Source organism: Microcebus murinus, chromosome 8, assembly GCF_040939455.1.
Source record: "Microcebus murinus isolate Inina chromosome 8, M.murinus_Inina_mat1.0, whole genome shotgun sequence".
Classification (NCBI taxonomy): domain Eukaryota; kingdom Metazoa; phylum Chordata; class Mammalia; order Primates; family Cheirogaleidae; genus Microcebus; species Microcebus murinus.
Window position 1 is genome coordinate 10462258 of NC_134111.1, and position 18848 is coordinate 10481105.

The following is an 18848-nucleotide window of genomic DNA, read 5'->3' on the forward strand; positions in this document are numbered from 1 at the left end:
TGGATAAAAAGAACAATTATCAAGCAAGGCATAAAGCAAATGTAATACTGTCATCCAATTACCTTCAAACTTAATGAGATCATTATGTACCAAAATTCTAATGTCATTAAGTTTGCAGTTGCACTATCAGCTTACAATTTCCTGTCCAATATGTTGAACATGTAAAAAGAAAGAGTTCAGACTTGACCAAAAAGTATGGTAACATCGACCAAGGAGTACTTGAAAAACTGTTATATATGTAGTAGGAAGCGTAGGAATAATGAATAGGAACCCTGAATCCTAGTTCTGGCTTCCCATTAGACAAATCTCTATACCTAAATATATAAATTTACTAGTACAATATAATCCTTAGGGCTCTCCCTAGGTCCTGAATTTTATAATTTATGAGTATCTAAATTTTCAGTGCACTGTTTTACCTATTAATTTTACTAAACCATGAAAAATTGTAAGTTACTTATGAATCCAAAATATATAAGTGTCCTATCATTTTAGGAATTGATAGCCAAAACCTTTTTAGTTTGGCCTAATAACATCTCCTTAATTTAAAAACCAATAGGTATTTTCTAAAAGAAATTTCAATCCCTTAATGTTGCAGTGTAAATTTTCATGTCAGTCACAACAAAATGAAAATAAAGTATACTATATCTCATGATTTAAAATAAAGGTTATTCACACTCTTTCATTGGTTACCCTGATCCAAAAAATAAATAAAATAAAATAAAGGTTATTAACATATACCATTATAGATCTTCTGTTAATGGTAATTCTTAATGATAATAAACTAATCTTTCTTCATATATTATACTACTAAATGTAAGCTGTATGATAGTTCACTACCAATAGTCAGGAGATCAACTACTTTCACTTTCTAAAAAAGGGAAAAGCCATTTGAAGGAAGAAAATTCCCAGCACACTTACCTGATCTAAAGCATCATCAGAACACTTTACTGCCGTTAATGGATTAAACATGGTTGAAAACGCTTTGAATTTAAAACTAAATTTCAGGTATTTTATTTCATTAACAGTTTTAACCTCAGAGACCCACCCACTTAAGTTTGCTGTCTATGTTTCCTGTTGAGTGTGGAAATTTCAGAGAAAAAAATACCACACTGCATCACTGTGTTTGCAATGTGGTAAATTTATTTTCTGACCATGGCACCTTATTTTTCTGTTGTATGAGAACATTGTTTTTCTCTCTTAGATATTATTATATGACAACTGAAAAAGTGTGAAACCAATTTAGAGTTGATACATCAGAAAAAGAAAAAAATAACTTATTGAATTATTGCTAAAACCCATCTTATATGAGAAGTTTAAGAAAAAATCTTTTCTATCTAATTTAATACTGCCAAATAAAATTCTAAGAAAGATAGTAACTCCAGAATTCTCTAGTACTTCAACAAAATAATCTAATAATGGCTAAAATCATTAGAGAATTTTGGTAGGCATGTATCAGGTCATTACAGTAAGATTCTGATATATTAGATAAACTATCCCAAAAAAGCTTAGTCTTTTGGAGAAAGAGAGATCAATAAAACAGTCTAGTACTATTAAAACACTTATAAAGAAGTCATTTGTATGTGATTTTAACCTTAATATAAAAACACCCCTATGATTATGGTACTCATAATAGGACATCATATTACATACAACTAGTAATTAAATCACATGTTCTACATTTTTTATGGCTATCAAGCAAGGAAAAAAATTAAGCTTATTGTTAGGAAAGGAATAAAAAAAGGTATAAGTATATTGTTATGGTACTGTTATTAATACTAAGGCTCAGAAAAATATTTTGATTTTATCAAGTATGAAAATGAGTGTTAGAAATAAGAGCACTAAGCACCAGAACAAATACATTAAAACAATGACATTTATAGGAAGTAAATTATTTCTTTCTCAAGAGCAATTGCAAAGAAAATAATTTAATACTAACATTTTGCTATAGACTCTATCTTTATACAGGTCTTTAGTATATTTTAACTGGAAAAAAAAATGGAGATTGTAAAAGAGAGGATTTTGAATAATTTCATAGCCATACATATAAGGGTAGACATCTCTGTGTTCTTGCCTTTTTTCCTTACCTAAATAACCAAGCCACTAATATGGCACCAAGATTTATATTTAATAGAGAAAAAAAACCCAATAATATTTCCTTCACAAATCTAAAAACAAGAATAAATTGATTTCAAACATTTTTGAACAAATGCCGAAATGAATCACATCATCCGAATTTAAGCAAACTCATCACAGTACAATGCTGTAGTCCTGACAAGCTGAATCTTTCCCACATCAAGGCATTTTCATCAACTGTTTTCCTGCTGGGTCCAAATTAGGATGAAGGTAACCAACCCCACAATGAAGAAAAAAAATGCAAGTAAATTGTATTATTCAAATCCACAAAAAATATGTTTCAATAACTTTTTGTTCCAAATGTCCTTACTCCAAAAAGCTCATTATATTAATTATTATTTATTTTTATAAGCGTTCAGGATGTATTACTGTGATAGTCTCATACAGTCTTAGCAATGACTCCTACTCTGGAGGCAGGGATGTGGCACAGTAAAGGGAGAAATCTTGAAGTTTAATCTACAGTTTACAATAAAAGGATTTTACTGCTGAAAGACTTATTGCCATTATAAGTTACATTTTTCAACATCAGAAAATGTATATGTTAAGTGATAAAAGCAAACAACAAAGTATGAAATAATTTTGAAATAAATATACACATACATATATCTGTAAGTATATGCACGGAAAAATCTTGAATAGTAAATACCAAAAATATTTTTAGTTATCATGAGATGAAAATTTTTCTTGTAATTTCCATTTTTGATGGGAAGAAGATAAAACCAAAACCACAAATCTTCTTTTACTCCAGAAACACAAAGCTAGAAGGTCTTTTAGAAAAAAGATTAAGAGCAAAATTTAAACAAAGTAAAATCAAAAGCAAAATTCTCTAGTTCTCTTTATTAAAACTCAAGCCTCCAAAAGCAATAGATGCCAAGCACTTAACTCTTTAAAGACTTATCCTCTCTAAGTAATTTTCACTGAAAACAAACTCCTGTCTCTCACAGTCCATCAACTTCTGCTAGTTCTACCTACAAAATGTTCCTCAAATTTGTTCCCTATTCTCCATTCCATCATCAATGTTCTAGTTCATGACTTTATTATTTTCACTTGGATTACTGCAATTACCTTTTAAGTGGTCTCTGGGTATACAGTTTTTATTTACTAACCCATTCTCTATCCTCGCTCATAAAATGATTTTGTAAAACATAAATTTTAACTTGGTAAAAAGCAAACTGGCTATAACAGACCCTAAAAAACTAATGACAATGAATGGTAAGCAAATATAAAGCACCTTAACTCTTAACAATATGTTTTAAATGAATATGGAAATGGACTTGATAACATATGAAATAAGTCACTATACTTCTCAAAACTTTTTAAAAAAGAGCAACCTTCCAACAAAATATATTAACAACACTTGATTCAGCCTATTCAGAGCTATTAACATTATGCTTGGCACATGATTAATGCTCATATAAAAAATGAATCAATAAACTAGACAAACTACTTTATCATTCCCTCAACATAATTTATTTAAAGGATCATGTGCTAATTCTGTAATTATAATTAGAAAGAGTTTTTAATAATCTTTATTCTTTATTCAGACAATGAAACAAATTGGCTTACCTTGCAAATACTCTGTCTTTATTAGCCTTTTCTTTGCCATACTGAACTGACTGGACTTCTGTTCTCCCACTGAAATACATAAATATGCACAACAATAAAATCTTAAAGAGAACTACAAGATAAAATGACAACATATAACATGGTTATATTTCAATTTCGTAAGAGACAAGACATTTCTAGCAGAGAAAAGGAAACAGAGAGTAAGAAGAGTGGATTACATTCCAGTTCTACCTGGATGAAGAGACCTTAATTACAGTCTTCTATTAATGAACAAAGATGTGTTCCACAGACACTACATTTTCCCAGACTTCTTGATGTAAGAATGAATATGAGAGAAGTAATTTCGCATGAGAGGAATTCCTTCTCTGTTATGTCATGGAAAGGTACTCTCTCTAGAAGAAATAGGTTGTCATGGCCCAGCTCAAACAAGCCCTGTCAACTCCAAACTCCTCCTATAGGTCTGGGATTTAGTTAGTGCCTCCACTACTCCTTAATGAAGAGGCTGAGACATGGGAGTTCTTGGAGAACTGCTCTTTCTTTGACCTTTTGTTCCTTGCCTACTGCTAATGATCACAGATATGAAGACCATGATCTTCATATCTGTGAATTATACCTCAACTCCTTCCATGTCCTGACACAGAAAAACTCTAGATTTTTGTATATAGAAAAAGAACTAAGGTGGACATGTGGTGGGGGTTGGGCACTAGGGGTTTGTCTTGAAGGTGATTTGTCTAGCAAGCACACTGTTTATGCAAGGAATGGATCCTCCCCTGTACTACACCAATGTGTTCAGATTAACTTTGTTAATAGTAATAAAAGCCTGATTCTCAGAAAATGTTTTACTTGAAGCATCCCATTACTTAAGTGTTTTTTGTTTGTTTGTTTGTTGTTTTTGGAGACACAGTCTCACTCTGTTGCCCGGTCTAGAGTGCCTTGGCATCAGGCTAGCTCACAGCAACCTCAAATTCCCAGGCTCAAGTAATCCTCCTGCCTCAGCCTCCCAAGTAGCTGGGATTACAGGTTTTTTGTTTCTATTTTTAGTAGGTCAGCTAATTTTTTCTATTTTAGTAGAGCTGGGGTCTCACTCTTGGTTAGGCTGGTTTCAAACTCTTGCCCTCAGGCGATCCTCCTGTCTCAGCCACCGAGAGTGCTAGGATTACAGATGTGAGCCACCACACGCATCCTTAAGTGTTGAATGAACACAAAATTCTGGTATATCAAATATAACCATTTACAAATGTAGATATCCAATGTATATAAAAATAGCCAAATATAGGTTTCCATAGTTAAGCAATTTTAAGACCATCTTCCATCGATAAGTATCAATAAATGTGTACTGAAATGACATACTTGTGAGGTTTTAATGGAAAAATGGAAAATATTACCATGACTTTTTAAATGGTTAAGTTGAAGTTTCCTAAGAAAATATGTTTCCTCTAAGAAGGAGGTAACAAATTAAGGTTCACTACTGTTTTGTATTCCTACATTAGAATAATAATTTTAATATCCTAGATATTTTGGAACAGAGATAAGGGCGTGTATATGAGTAGGTTTGTGGAGAAAGTAATATATTTCTCTGGTATTCCTCGTTCCATCTATCAGGCAAAATAACATTTCAACATTTCAAGTATGACAACAGTTCCAATATTCCCAACCACTGATTATGAGGGGGAAAAAATAAATTTTTAAAAAAAGTTTTAAAAAACTTAAAAAAAAAGTTTACTTTTTCCCTTCATAATAAGCAGTGCATATTCATTAGGAACAGGACTGTGTCCAACTAAACATTTGTCATGCTTCCGTTCTTACCTCAAGAGTATAAATCGTTTTGATGATTAAAAAATGCTTTGGATATGTTTTTAAACTTAAGGACTACAAACACAACACTTAACTTTTAAAATTATAAATATATATACTGTTACATATATATAATTTAATGTGAACTGAGCTGTCAAAGGCCCCAATCCTCTCCTGTATTCTGCTATGTTTTGCAGGGGGTGCAAGTTGACAAACTCCATTTTTTAGTTTCCTTTGCCACTTAGCTTTCTGTTAGGTTCTGCATTTAAAAGGCACTGGTGGAAGATCACAAAGTGGAGAAAGGCAGAGCAGGAAACTGGCAGATGCTGGTAGCTGCTTTAACAGTCATGGGTATAGGGCACTCTGAGAAACATCTTGTAGATAGTTCCATCCCTGATTAAAGTACCATTTCTCTGGCAGATACAGAACTGACTATGACAGTGGCTCTAATAGTATAGTAACAGGTCTAAGTTTGTGGACTCCAGTCCAGAAGTGAACCAAGTCTCTGATTGCTAGACATTATCCTTTCTTCCTGTTTGTTTCTCCATAACCTTTTTTCCCCCTTTTGCTTTACCAGCCTTTCCAACACCTGGGTAACCCATTCTCTCAATTAAACAGTTTCGGTTCAAAATATCCAAGGAGTTTTCTGTTTCCTTGACTGAACTCTGAGTGATACATTAATTTCCTAGTGAAGAAGATTCAAATGGGACTCTATTACTAAAAAGGCTAAACTAACAAGTCAAATTTCATAAGCAAGAGAGAGCAATTTAAAAAATGGCAGAAAGGTTTATATTTCATATTGTCCATAATATAGTCTTTAGGGGTTAAGTATTGTTATTAGAACAAAATGCAAAATTGTACCAGTCTCAGGACACCCAATTCTAACAGTGAGATACTTACTTATCTTTTGAGCAATAAGTGCCAATTGTTAAAAAAACAAACAAACAAAAGAAACATATAATTCAAGAAATATAAAAAAGCATAACGAAAAGAACAAAAAAAACAAAAATTTTTTTTAGCCATAGTCCTACCCGTAATATATTTATCACCACAATAAGCAGGTGAAAATAATCCTGAAACTCCATGTACATACACATAGAAAAGGCTGGAAATAATAGACATAATTTTATTGCAATGTGATTATGGGATATATGCCCCCCCACCTTTTTTTGAGACAGAGTCTTGCTTTGTTGCCCAGGCTAGAGTGAGTGCTGTGGCATCAGTCTAGCTCACAGCAAACTCAAACTCCTGGGCTCAAGCAATCCTGCTGCCTCAGCCTCCCGAGTAGCTGGGACTACAGGCATGCACCACCATGCCCGGCTAATTTTTTCTATATATATTAGCTGGCCAATTAATTTCTTTCTATTTATAGTAGAGACGGGGTCTTGCTCTTGCTCAGGCTGGTTTCAAACTCCTGACCTCGAACAATCCGCCCTCCTCGGCCTCCCAGAGTGCTAGGATTACAGGCGTGAGCCACCGTGCCTGGCCTATATGCCACTTTTAATGAAAAAAAATATTAAACTGATTTCCCTTGAACTAAAAGAAAAAGACTGCTATTCATTAAAAAAAAAAAAAAAGGAAAACCTTTGTTTTTAGATCATGGATGATTTTGGTGTTTTTGACTAGGAAAACCTTAAGAAGTTGGTGTATTAATATTTAACACGACATGTTTCATATTTTGTTAATAGTGATTCAAATACTTTCTCCTACTAATCCCGTGCTTCCTCTTTTTAAACATTTTATGTTTAAAATGTTTTATTATAACATATGTGATATTAATATAGTACTATTTATTCCATTTTGTCAAAGTTTATGTCATTTTAATTCTATAGCCATAGTTCTTATAGTTGTCAAGGACTATATCTATATTTAAAAGATTTAATCTTCATTCTTAGTGCTTTTATCAGAATTCTTCTTGAGTTATTCTGATCTATCTTCTGGTTTTAATTTTACTTTATTTTATTTTAAATAAATGTTTTTTGGGTTGGGTGCAGTGGCTCATGCCTGTAATCCCAGTACTTTGGGAAACTGAGGTGGGAGGATTGCTTGAGGCTTGGAGTTTGAGACCAGCCTGAACAAGAGCAAGACCTTGTCTCTCCAAAAAACAGAAAAATTAGCTGGGTGTAGTGGTGCACACCTGTAGTCTCAACTACTCAGGAGGCTGAGGCAGAAGGATTGCTTGAACCCAGGAGTTTGAGGTGGTAGCGAGCTATGATGATGTCACTGCACTCTAGCCCAGGTGACAGCTTTAAAAAAAAAATGATAATAATGAGTGCACCACCTGGGGGATGGTCATGCTGGAAACTCGGACTTGTGGGGGGAGGGGAGGAAAGGGCATTTATTGAAACCTTAAAATTTGTACCCCCATAATATGCCAAAAATAAAAAAAGATAATGAAGAATATTATAAATGCTATGCCAATAAATTCAACAACCTAGATGAAATAGATAAAGCTTATGGAAAGACACAAACTACCAAAGCTTGCTCAGAAAGAAAGAAAAACCTAAATTGCCTTATCTAGTAAAGAATTTCAATGTGTTGTTCAAAATCTTCCTATAAATAAAACTCCTGCCCCAGACAGATTAATTGGTAAATTTTATCAAATATTTAAAAAGGAAATGATACCAATACTATTGTAAACTTTCCCAAAGAATTGAAATTTCTCAACTCATTCAATGAAGCTAATCTTACCCTGAAACCAAAGCCTAACAATGATATCGGAAGAAAAAGAAAACCATAGAGCAGTATCCTTTATGAGCACAAATGCAAAAATTCTAAGCAAAATTGTAGCAAATTTAATCAAACAATATATAAAAAGGATATCATGGCCAAGTGGGATTTATCCCAGAAATATAGAGTTGGCTTAACATTTGAAACTTAATATAATTTATCATATAAATAAACTAAAAAGAAAAACTGTATTGTCATCTCAATAGTTGCAGGGAAAGCACTGGACAAAAACCAATATCCAATCCTAATACAAGTTAAGTATGCCTAATCCAAAAATCCAAAATCTGAAACTTTTTGAGTGTTTACATGATGCTCAAAGGAAATGGTAACTGAAGCATTTTGGATTTTGAATTTTCAAATTAGAGATACCAATACATAAAAACTTCCAGCAAATGAGAAATAAAAGGAACTTCCTCAACATGCAAGAAATAGGGCATCTATAAAAAGCCTACAACCAACATCATACTTAGTAGTAAAAGACTTCATGTTTTCCCCTAATATGAGGAACAAGACAGGGTTGTCTTCTCCTACCACTTGCATTCAATACTATTCAATGCTGTACTGGAGGTTGTATCTGGAGTACTAAGGAAAGAAAAAGAAATAAAAAGCATCAGATTAGAAAGGAAGAACTACAACTGTCTTTATCATCTAGGTAGAAAATCTGTTGAAAGCTGTCAAAACAAAGATCCTAGAATAAGCAGGTTTAAGAAGGATACAGGAAACAAGATCAGAGCAATATTTTAAAAACTAATTGCATTTCTATTGAATGACAATGAATAATATGACCATCTATAATACAATAAAAATATAAAATACTTAAAGATAAATTCAATGTAAAAGACCTATACATCAAAAACTATAAACAGTGCTCAGAAAAATAAAAGACTTAAGTAAAGAAAAAGATAGACCATGTTTCACAAGTGGAAGAGTAAATATTTTTGAGATGTCAATTTTCCAAAATTGGTGTATAGATTCAACACAATCCCAATTGGAATCCTAGAAGGCTTGTTTGCAAGAATTAATAAGCTAATTGTTCTTCTTTTTGTAAGAGATGGGAGTCTTACTATGTTGTTCAGGCTAGAGTACAGTGATTATTCACAGGCACAACTGTGGCACACTGCGGCTTCCAACTTCTGGGCTCAAGGAATCCTCCTGCCTCAGCCTCCCAAGTAGCCAGGACTACAGGCGCATACCACTGTGCCTGGCTAATAAGCTAATTTTAAAATTTGTATGGAAATTCAAAAGACCTACAATATCCAAAACAACTCTGAAAAAGAAGAACAAAGCTGGAGGACTAACACTACTGAACTTTCTTCTTTTCAACAAAGGTACAGAGGAACAACTGGATATACATATGCAAAGAAATGATGGACCATGGACCTAAATGTAAGAGCTGAAACTATAAAACTCTTAGAAGAAAACAGGAATAAATCTTTCGGACCTTGGGTTAGGCAAAGATTTCTTGGATATGACAACAAAAGAAAGATCCTTATAGAATGGGAAAATTGAGCTTCATCAAAATTCAAAACTTGCACTTTTCAGATGACACTGGCAAATAATGAAAAGATAATATCAAGCACTGATGAGGATGTAGTGGAGGTGGAACTCTTATACACTGCTGATGAGTACATAAATGGTAGAGTTGCTTTGAAAAAATGTTTAGCAATTTCTATCATATGATCTGGCCATTCTACTCCTAGGTGTTTACCCAAGAAAAACTAAAGCACACATCCATACAAAGACTTCCATACACATGTTCATAGCAGCTTTATTTGTAATACCCTGAACCTAGAAACAATCCAAGTAGTGAAATAACCCACTTGATATCATCCAGTGAATGGATAAACAAATTACAGTAGGTCTTTACAATGGTATAATACTCCTCAATAAAAAGAAACAAACTATCAATATAGGCAACAACATGGGTGAATCCTGAAGTAATTATTATGCGTAAAAGTGGATAGTCTAAAAAGAATGCTTCACATATGTTTAAATATATGTAAATCTTAGAAAATGCAAACCAATCTGTAGAGACAGAAAGCAGTTGCCAATCTGTAGAGACCAATCTGTAGAGACAGAAAGTAGTTGCCTAAGAACGACGGGTGGGAGAAAGGGGTTACAGAAGGAGCTTTGGGGCATAATGGATATGCTTATTATCTTGATTGTGGAGATGGATTCATGGATATATATATATATATACACACACACAAATACTATATATAATCTCCATCTCTCTCTCTTCATATATATATATATATGTGTGTGTGTGTATATGTGTGTGTGTGTACACACACACATATATATATATATGAAGAGAGAGATGGAGATTATATATAGTATTTGTATGCATATATATCAAATTTTAAACTTTGAATATGGTAGTTAATTATGTCAATTGTATTTCAATAAAGTTGTTTAAATATTTTAGTCAACTTTAAAAAATATAGTTTGGGTAACCTTTGATTTTCTTCATCTTGAGACTTGTTTGAATCATAGTTGAAGGCCGGTAACTGCATTCTAATAATTTTGTTGTAACTAAGTAAAATGGTGTGGGGACAGAGGGGAGAAAGAAGAGTCCTACTAGAGGGTAAGGGTAGTCCTTACATAATTACCTCAATGGTCACTTAGGAATTAAATTCACTAAGGGAATACTCTTAGGTTTTGTACTGTTCTCATTTCACATAAAGCCTTGGAGATTTCTTCTGTCTGTGTTGAGATTCAGTACCAGTAGGTAAGGTTCTTTGCTTTTTTTTTTTGGCTTTCATCATTGATCTGGTACTCTCTCTCTCAGTTTATTTACCTCAAAATTTGCAAGTATTGTCACCTTACTTTTCTCAATATTGCATTTAGGAAAGTGAAAAAGGAGTTAAATATGACATCAAACTACTTAGGAGTCTGCTGTGTTTTTTTGGTTAAAAATTTCCTAATTCTATTTAATTGTTGTTACTGAACTTCTGGGCTACTTTTACTAATTGTTTCTGGGTTTGGGAGTCATGCATTTTTAATAATATATCCTGTACTAATCTTACACTGTTATTTTTACAGAGATTACAAAGAACATTTATAAATGTTTAGATTTACAATATAAATCTCTTTTGGGCCATAGCTAAACATTTTTCTCATGAACTTATAACATGAATTAATCTAACACATAATGGCTAAAGGTTTTATTTATTGAAGATGGAAAAATCTTATTTTGTGAAGCAGAAACAAACAAAAATGAATAACATTTGTTTTACTAAAAGATCACAAATAACTTTTCTATATGATTCTTACCAGGTTCCACTTAGAAACTAGCTTTCATGGGTCTTTTAAGAATTCCATAGGTAAAACTAATCAGAGCTTCTTCAAATTTATTTATCCCCCAAAGATTGTTGCCTTCAGGAAAAAATAAAAGCTATCAAGAACAAGACAATTTAAGGAAAAGGAACCTGGGGTTATTGTTCATTGACAATCTGATTTTGCCTAGTGGTTGTTTTGACTCTTTATAATAAAGTGTTTGATAACTCAAAAATACGCTAAATTCTAGATTAAAAAACAAAAGTAACTGTTTATTCATAGAGAAGATATCTTGGTTTTTACAAATAAAATAAATGTGGCTTAGAACAAGGAAAAGTTTTCATGTAAATATTTAACAAAGAAACACTGGAAATTATAACATCTGTCTAGATTGTAAATAAACGTGGCTAATTTAGCTTAGAAAATAATGACCTGGAATATAGTCAATGGAATGAGTTTCTCAAGCCTGGTGTATATCACAAGAGCCTATAGAACTTTTTACTGATAAATATATAGAGGCTGTACTCTATAGAGATTTTGACTTAGTAGGTAAGTATGAATAACAAAGATTCTATGGTTCCATAAACGACACCTTTATTTTAAAAGAAGGAAAAAAAAAAATCCAAAAATAAAGCCTTAATACAGAAGTAATACTTACCAGTACCGGAATTTTGAACCTAATGTAAAATAATGTGCAAAAAAATTCTTTTGAGGTGGAAGTGGTCTGTCCAAACGGAAGAATGTGTGATGTTCTACACATGCTTTCCACAAATTTTTACATGCTCTGTAATTCACCATATTAAATCCCAATAATGTTTCTCTAGATTCATGCTGTAATAAATGACAAAATGCAGAGAATACCAGGAAGACGTCAGGATCTAATACTCCACTTAATTTACCTTTTTAAAAACAACAGTTTTACCTTTTTTAAAACAATAGTACAATCTTTACTGGTTTGACATTTAATTTACTTTTGACAGATAAATTATTCTAACCTCGAAAACACTAATCCTTCTAGGATCTTTTTTGCTTATTCAATAAAAAGGCAATAAAGTAAATGAAAAGGCTTGTAAAATGTGGACTCATTCAGTACTATTATAACTCTGAGAAACTTTTAGCTTAGATCACGGTTAGAAATATGTTAAAAAATTTCCTACATATCTGTTTTCAATATTTATTGCTGTGATTCTGCTTCAAAATATAATTCTAGGCCATAAATTAAACATTAAAATATACCATCACAACTTTTAATAATGATCCTAATTTTATAAATCTGTCCACACTGTAATTAAGGAAATAAGAATATTTAGCAGCTCTGAACACTATCACAGAATTCAAATTTTTCAATAATCAGCATAAGAATATAATTCTTTAATTTTCTTGAAAGTTCAGCATAAATTACTAAATAATTTCATTAAAGTAAACCATTACACATCATTGCAAAGCACACATCCCATAAGTGTACAGCTCTGGTTTTCACATAATGAATGCAACCATTTAACTTCTACCCAGATCAAGAAATGGATCATTACTAACACTTCAGGAGTATCCTTTGTCTCCTCTTTTTTCCAGATTACTATCCCAAAAGGTAATCACTCTTCTGACATTACTACCCATAGAATAGTCATGCTTGTCTTTAGTTCTAGCTTCTTTTGTTCAACATTATGTTTCTGATATACAACCATATAATTGTGAAACAGTAATTCACTCATTTTCATAGTATTCTATTATAATGAATATACCACAGTTTATCAATTTTGCTATTGATAGACATTTGATGTTTCTAGTTTGAGGATGTAAGAATAATGCTGCTAGGCCTATTCCTGTATGTTGTCTGGTACACATATATGCACATTTCTGTTGTTGGGTCACAAGATGTGTGTGCACAGGCTCAGCTTGATAATGCCCAACAGTTTTCCAAAATGGTTAGATCAACATACACCCCTTCCCACTAGCAGTGTATGTTCCACCAACTCACCAACTACTGGATCATCAGTTTTATTCACTTAGCTGTTCTGGTGGTTATGTATAAGTCGCACATTTAGGTTATAATTTGAATCTCCTTGATAGCTAATGGGGTTCATATTATCATTAACTAATGAGGTTCATGTTATCATTAATCTTTTCATGTTAATGGCCATGTAGACACCCTCATTTGTAAAGTGTCTATTGAAGTCACCAGCATATTTTTCTATTGGGTCGCATATATAACCAAGGACTTGTATGTGTGTATATTATATACATGTTCTGTGCTATTTTTCTCTCTTAATGATAATGATTACTTTTGACGAAGACACATCAATTTTAATGTAGTCCAAATAATTAATCTTTTAAGTTAAGGTTTTCTTCTATGTCTTGTTAAAGAAAACTTTGCTCATCAAAAGGTTCGAAGGGACTCAGTTTGGGGTACTTTTTAAAATACCAGTCAGCCTGTTGCATCCTGTAGATGAATGAATGCTAATGCTTTCTTAGAACTAGTGTTCTGGACTAAATAATATCAATAAATAATGGAATAATAAAAAAGGTTATAAAGATATTTTCCATGACTAAACCACAGTAAAATGCCCATGTATAAGTAATAAGCTATCATGTTAGAAATTAATATGCTTAAAACATCATTCCTTGTTTACAAGAAATTCTTAATTATGATTTTTTGTTTCTACTACCAAATACATTACCCAAAATGGCAAAAATGTCTCATAGTCAGTATAATGCAGTAATGCTTCTCAGTGTCAGCAACATCTAAGATGCATATATATTTCTCCTTTTTTGACACTTGGTATACTTTTCAATAAGTCTGTATGTGATTTTGACACTCTACCAACTATATTTGGAATGTAACAAAATAATTTTCCCAGTTTGTAAACAAAGGACACAAAATGTTGTATCGAGAAATACCGTGTTTCCCTGAAAATAAGACCTACTCATAAAATAAGCCTTAGCAGGATTTCTAAGTATTTGCACAATATAAGCCCCACCCCAAAAATAAGACCTTGTGATGGGCGTGGCTACATAGCATATCTGCACAACCCATGCATTTCGTTGTGGAGTGGTAAAGACGACGAGCAGCCCTTCTTATCTTCCCCATGAGAGCTCTATTCCTCAATATGAGAAATTGAGGCCAATGGTTTTAAGGGAAATAGAGTCGCAAGATTCAGGATGGAATTCGGGGTTTGGAGAGTTACGATGATGTTCCAGAAGAAGACAACTTAACTGTATTTGAATACATGTAGATTGTAGTACCGTACTTAAAAAAAGTAACACATCCCCTGAAAATAAGCCCTAGGGTGTCTTCTTGATGAAAAATAATATAAGATCCTGTCTTATTTTGGGAGAAACACGGTAAATACATGCTATGAAGTCTGGACATTTAAAAACAAGGAGATATTTGAGAAGAGAAAACATTAACATGGCAACCTTCTGCAGAGTATGTCTGTATATTGTCTTTTTTTTGTTTTTTTCTTCCCACCCCATATGTCAGACAGGTTATAACATGTGCCAATGTCATAACAAGGTTTGAGGGAGCCACATCTCACACAATGGCATAAAAATTCAACCATCATGCTTGTGAACCACAAAAGGATCCCTGTATACTACCTTTAATCAACTGTTAGTTGAATTCTTTTGCTATTGTTACTTAGGACTAAACACATTTTTAACTGGTACACTACCTCAGAAGATGACTGTGAGGATTAAATGGTATCAAAATGGTTGGTATATTACCAGGCACACAGTAAATTTTCAATAAATGTTAGACATTGTAGCTTATTATTATTAACACTAGTACTATAATAGGAGGGAAATTAGAAAAGTTGACTTCTATAGTGCCATGTATAATTAAAGTAAAATATTTGTTCTCCAGTTTCTAGATAACAAGATATATTTTAAATCTCTGAAAATTTATTGAAACATGTACAAGAATGTTCATTAGCAGTATTAGTCATAATATTCCTAATCTGGAAATGGAAACTGTCCACTAACAGAATAATAATTTATGGTATATTCATTCAGTGAATATAATACCTAAATAGAACAAACTAAAATGTACAACAACATGGATGAATTTCACAAAAAATGTTAAGAAAAAGAAGACAGAAAAGACAACATACTGTACAATTTCATTTTTAAAGTTCAAAAATAAACCCATGGTATTATAAATGAGAGTAGTGTTTACCTTTTGGGAGTGTTAATAACTGGAAGTGGACATGAGCTCCATCATCAACATTACCAGCTTCTCTGGTGCTGGTAATGTTTTATATATTAATCTGGGAGGTGCTGATATGGGTATGTTCCCTTTATTGGGTTTTATACTTAAAATCTGTATACTTTTTCAATAAAAATTGTCTTGAAAGAAAAAAAAACTTCCATATTTTGAGAACACAAACGACAAATCATAGTCACTTAGTAAATCAATATCCTGATACAATGTAGCTGATTCAAATACACTGTTAAAGTTTCAAATACATTTTATACACATAAACACTTAAGATCTTGAAACCCACATTACTTTGCCAAGATTTTTCTGATTGCTAAGAAATAGTATAAGTCAAAGGAAAAGGTTAATTTGATTAAATTGATAACATTCACAACATGAAACTGTTTGCAACACTGTCTTTTTCATGACAACTCATTTTGTTGTATTTAATATATAAAAAGGCCACTACTATTCTAACACAGGGAGGAAATGTGTTAAAAATTCATGAACTAGAAACTAAACACTCAGCTCCCCTAAAATGAAATGAGCTTATATATGAAGATTTAGATTTAGCACACACACACACACAATATATATATATATATAGGCGGGCCAGATGCAGTGGCTCACGCCTGTAATCCTAACACTCTGGGAGGCCAAGGCGGGCAAATTGCTCGAGGTCAAGAGTTCGAAACCAGCATGAGCAAGAATGAGACCCTGTCTCTACTATAAATAGAAAGAAATTAATTGGCCAACTAATATATATACAAAAAATTAGCCGGGCACGGTGGCACGTGCCTGTAGTCTCAGCTACTTGGGAGGCTGAGGCAGCAGGATTGCTTGAGCCTAGGAGTTTGAGGTTGCTGTGAGCTAGACTGACGCCACGGCACTCACTCTAGCCTGGGCAACAAAGTGAGACTCTGTCTCAAAAAAAAAAAAATAAAAAAATAAAAAAAAAATATATATATATATGCTCAGCTACTGCCCTCATGAATGGGCTCTGAAGATTTACAATGATCATCATATGTGAGAAATCAGTTTCTAAGTTCAAGAGAGAGCGAATGGAAGTCTAGGAGAACTTTACATCAGAGCCACAGACGCGGTGGAGAAACAAATATACTTTACCATAAAAAGTATACTCATTACCTCAGCAGGCAGTATTAACTGCAATTTGACTTGGCCTAATAGAAAAGTTCTGTCATGAATGATAGTCTTAAAAGAGTTCATTTAAATCAATAATGATCAAATCAATACTCACCAATTCTTTTCTAAGTTGAATAAAAAACTGTTTGCACTTAAAGGAAATTTTTACAATCTTCAACCTGGACAAAAGAAAATAAATTGGAGTATGTGAAGCATTGAATAAAGATTAAAATATTAACAAAGAAAAAATAATAAAATAATCTTTTAAGTGTATATTTAATAACATCTTAACATTTTATCATATATATGTGTACATAGAGAATCTAAAGTGTTGATGCTTCATGGAACAATTAGAATCTGTGTTCAACTGAGAAAAATTTTGTCAGAATATCTATTGTGAACTATACATTTCCCAATTTTGTATCTATATCTTAAAAATACATCACAAATGAAAATTTCAAGTAATATTATTAACATAGTTGTTTACTCTTTAAACTATAAGCAATGTTTGAAAAATGTAAGGTTTCATGATTTTATGCAATGACCCTAAAAACACTTTACTTTTTAAAGGCATAATACTTTAAATTTTATCTTTCTACATTGTCTTCCTTCTTATATGCAACCCATACAATGCACAGTTCTCAAAGCTTCATTAGTATAATAATCAATATGAATCAAATTGATTTGCCTCATTATAATCATATAATAAGTAACATTCAGATATTCTTTTAACCTTAAGACTTAAGGATCATGGAGCCAGAGATTTGATCTTACTTAGCAAAAGTTGCTTTGGAATCATGTTCCAATTTTCCAAGTAAATATTTTCACAGTAACTCTAGTTTGGATTGTCATGACTCATGGCCCTATCCATCCAAAAAGCTCTCAGCATTCCCAAATAATCAATTTTTCACACCTCCATCACTTGAGGCAACGGTATGAGTCAGTCTCAAGCATGCATGTTTAGAGTGGGGAGAAGAGATATGCTTAGGTTTTTGGTTTGAGATTTTTATTTTATTTTTGGATCCTGAGCTTTCACTGGACAAAGATATGACAACATGAGGAAATTCTTCTGTCACAAGATGGAGAGCATTATTTCCAGAAAGTGAAAAAAATGACTAGATAAAACACAGATTACATTTATGGAAAAAAGGAAGCTATGTGCCTCAATTAAAAAAAATGAGACATAACATATATTTTAGAAGTTATAAATTACTTCCATTAAGAGTCATCAAACTAGTAACAAATAAAAACAAAAACCTAATAATTTCAAAATGATTAAGAGAAAGAAAACCTAAGTCAGATTCAAATCACCTTAATTTCAAAAATTGCAGAAAAGCATCAAGCAATGAATAAAAATCCTTACAACAGATGCTCCCTTTAACATAAAGTCTATTTTATAATGCTTGTATTAATATTTTCTTATAAATATATTCTGTATAATTTTTATTCTATACTTATAGCTATAAAAGTTTTTTCAGAAAAATTTCAAAGTATGAAAAAAACCTTTGAAATAATATCTATTTTGTACATTAATAATATAGCTATAACAGTTTTCTTTTGGTTTCTATATCCCTGGTTTATCTTTTCAATGCTTTTACTTTAAACCATTCTGTTTCTTTATATTTTAGGTATGTTTCTTCTAAATAGTATATAGATTGATTTTTAACCAATTTGAATAATCCAGAAAAGATAAATGAAAGATCAATAAACACATGAAAAGATGCCAAATATCATTAGCTATTAAGGAAATGCAAATAAAAACTACAATGAAACACTACTTTATGCTCAGGGAATGGCTATAATAAAAAATAAAAATAAACATAAGTGCTGGTGAGAATGTGAAAAAACTGAGCCTGCATACACTACTGGTGGGAATGAAAAATGATGTAAACAGTTGGAAAACATTTTACCAAACCTAGTAATTCCATGCTAGGTACATACTCAAGAGAAATGAAAACATTTGCCCACACAAAATCATGTACATGAGTGCACAGCAGCATTATTTTTA

General features: G+C 32.2%; 1 protein-coding gene and 1 non-coding gene across 7 annotated transcripts in view; both read right to left on the reverse strand.

Annotated features, from left to right (window-relative positions):
• PTPN4 (protein tyrosine phosphatase non-receptor type 4) overlaps window positions 1-18848 on the reverse strand; it is a 225519-nt gene that overhangs the window by 53451 nt on the left and 153220 nt on the right. For all 6 annotated transcript variants that reach the window (XM_012749752.3, XM_012749750.3, XM_012749751.3 and 3 more), the window contains 3 exons: window positions 16956-17019; window positions 12161-12333; window positions 3700-3768 (listed from right to left, as the gene is read on the reverse strand). In XM_012749752.3, the coding sequence (XP_012605206.1) occupies window positions 3700-3768; window positions 12161-12333; window positions 16956-17019 (306 nt within the window). The remainder of the gene's footprint in view (window positions 1-3699; window positions 3769-12160; window positions 12334-16955; window positions 17020-18848) is intronic.
• On the reverse strand, window positions 14978-15086 carry LOC142872466 (small nucleolar RNA U13). The gene has a single exon (XR_012920723.1). It is a non-coding gene; the product is annotated as a small nucleolar RNA U13 (small nucleolar RNA).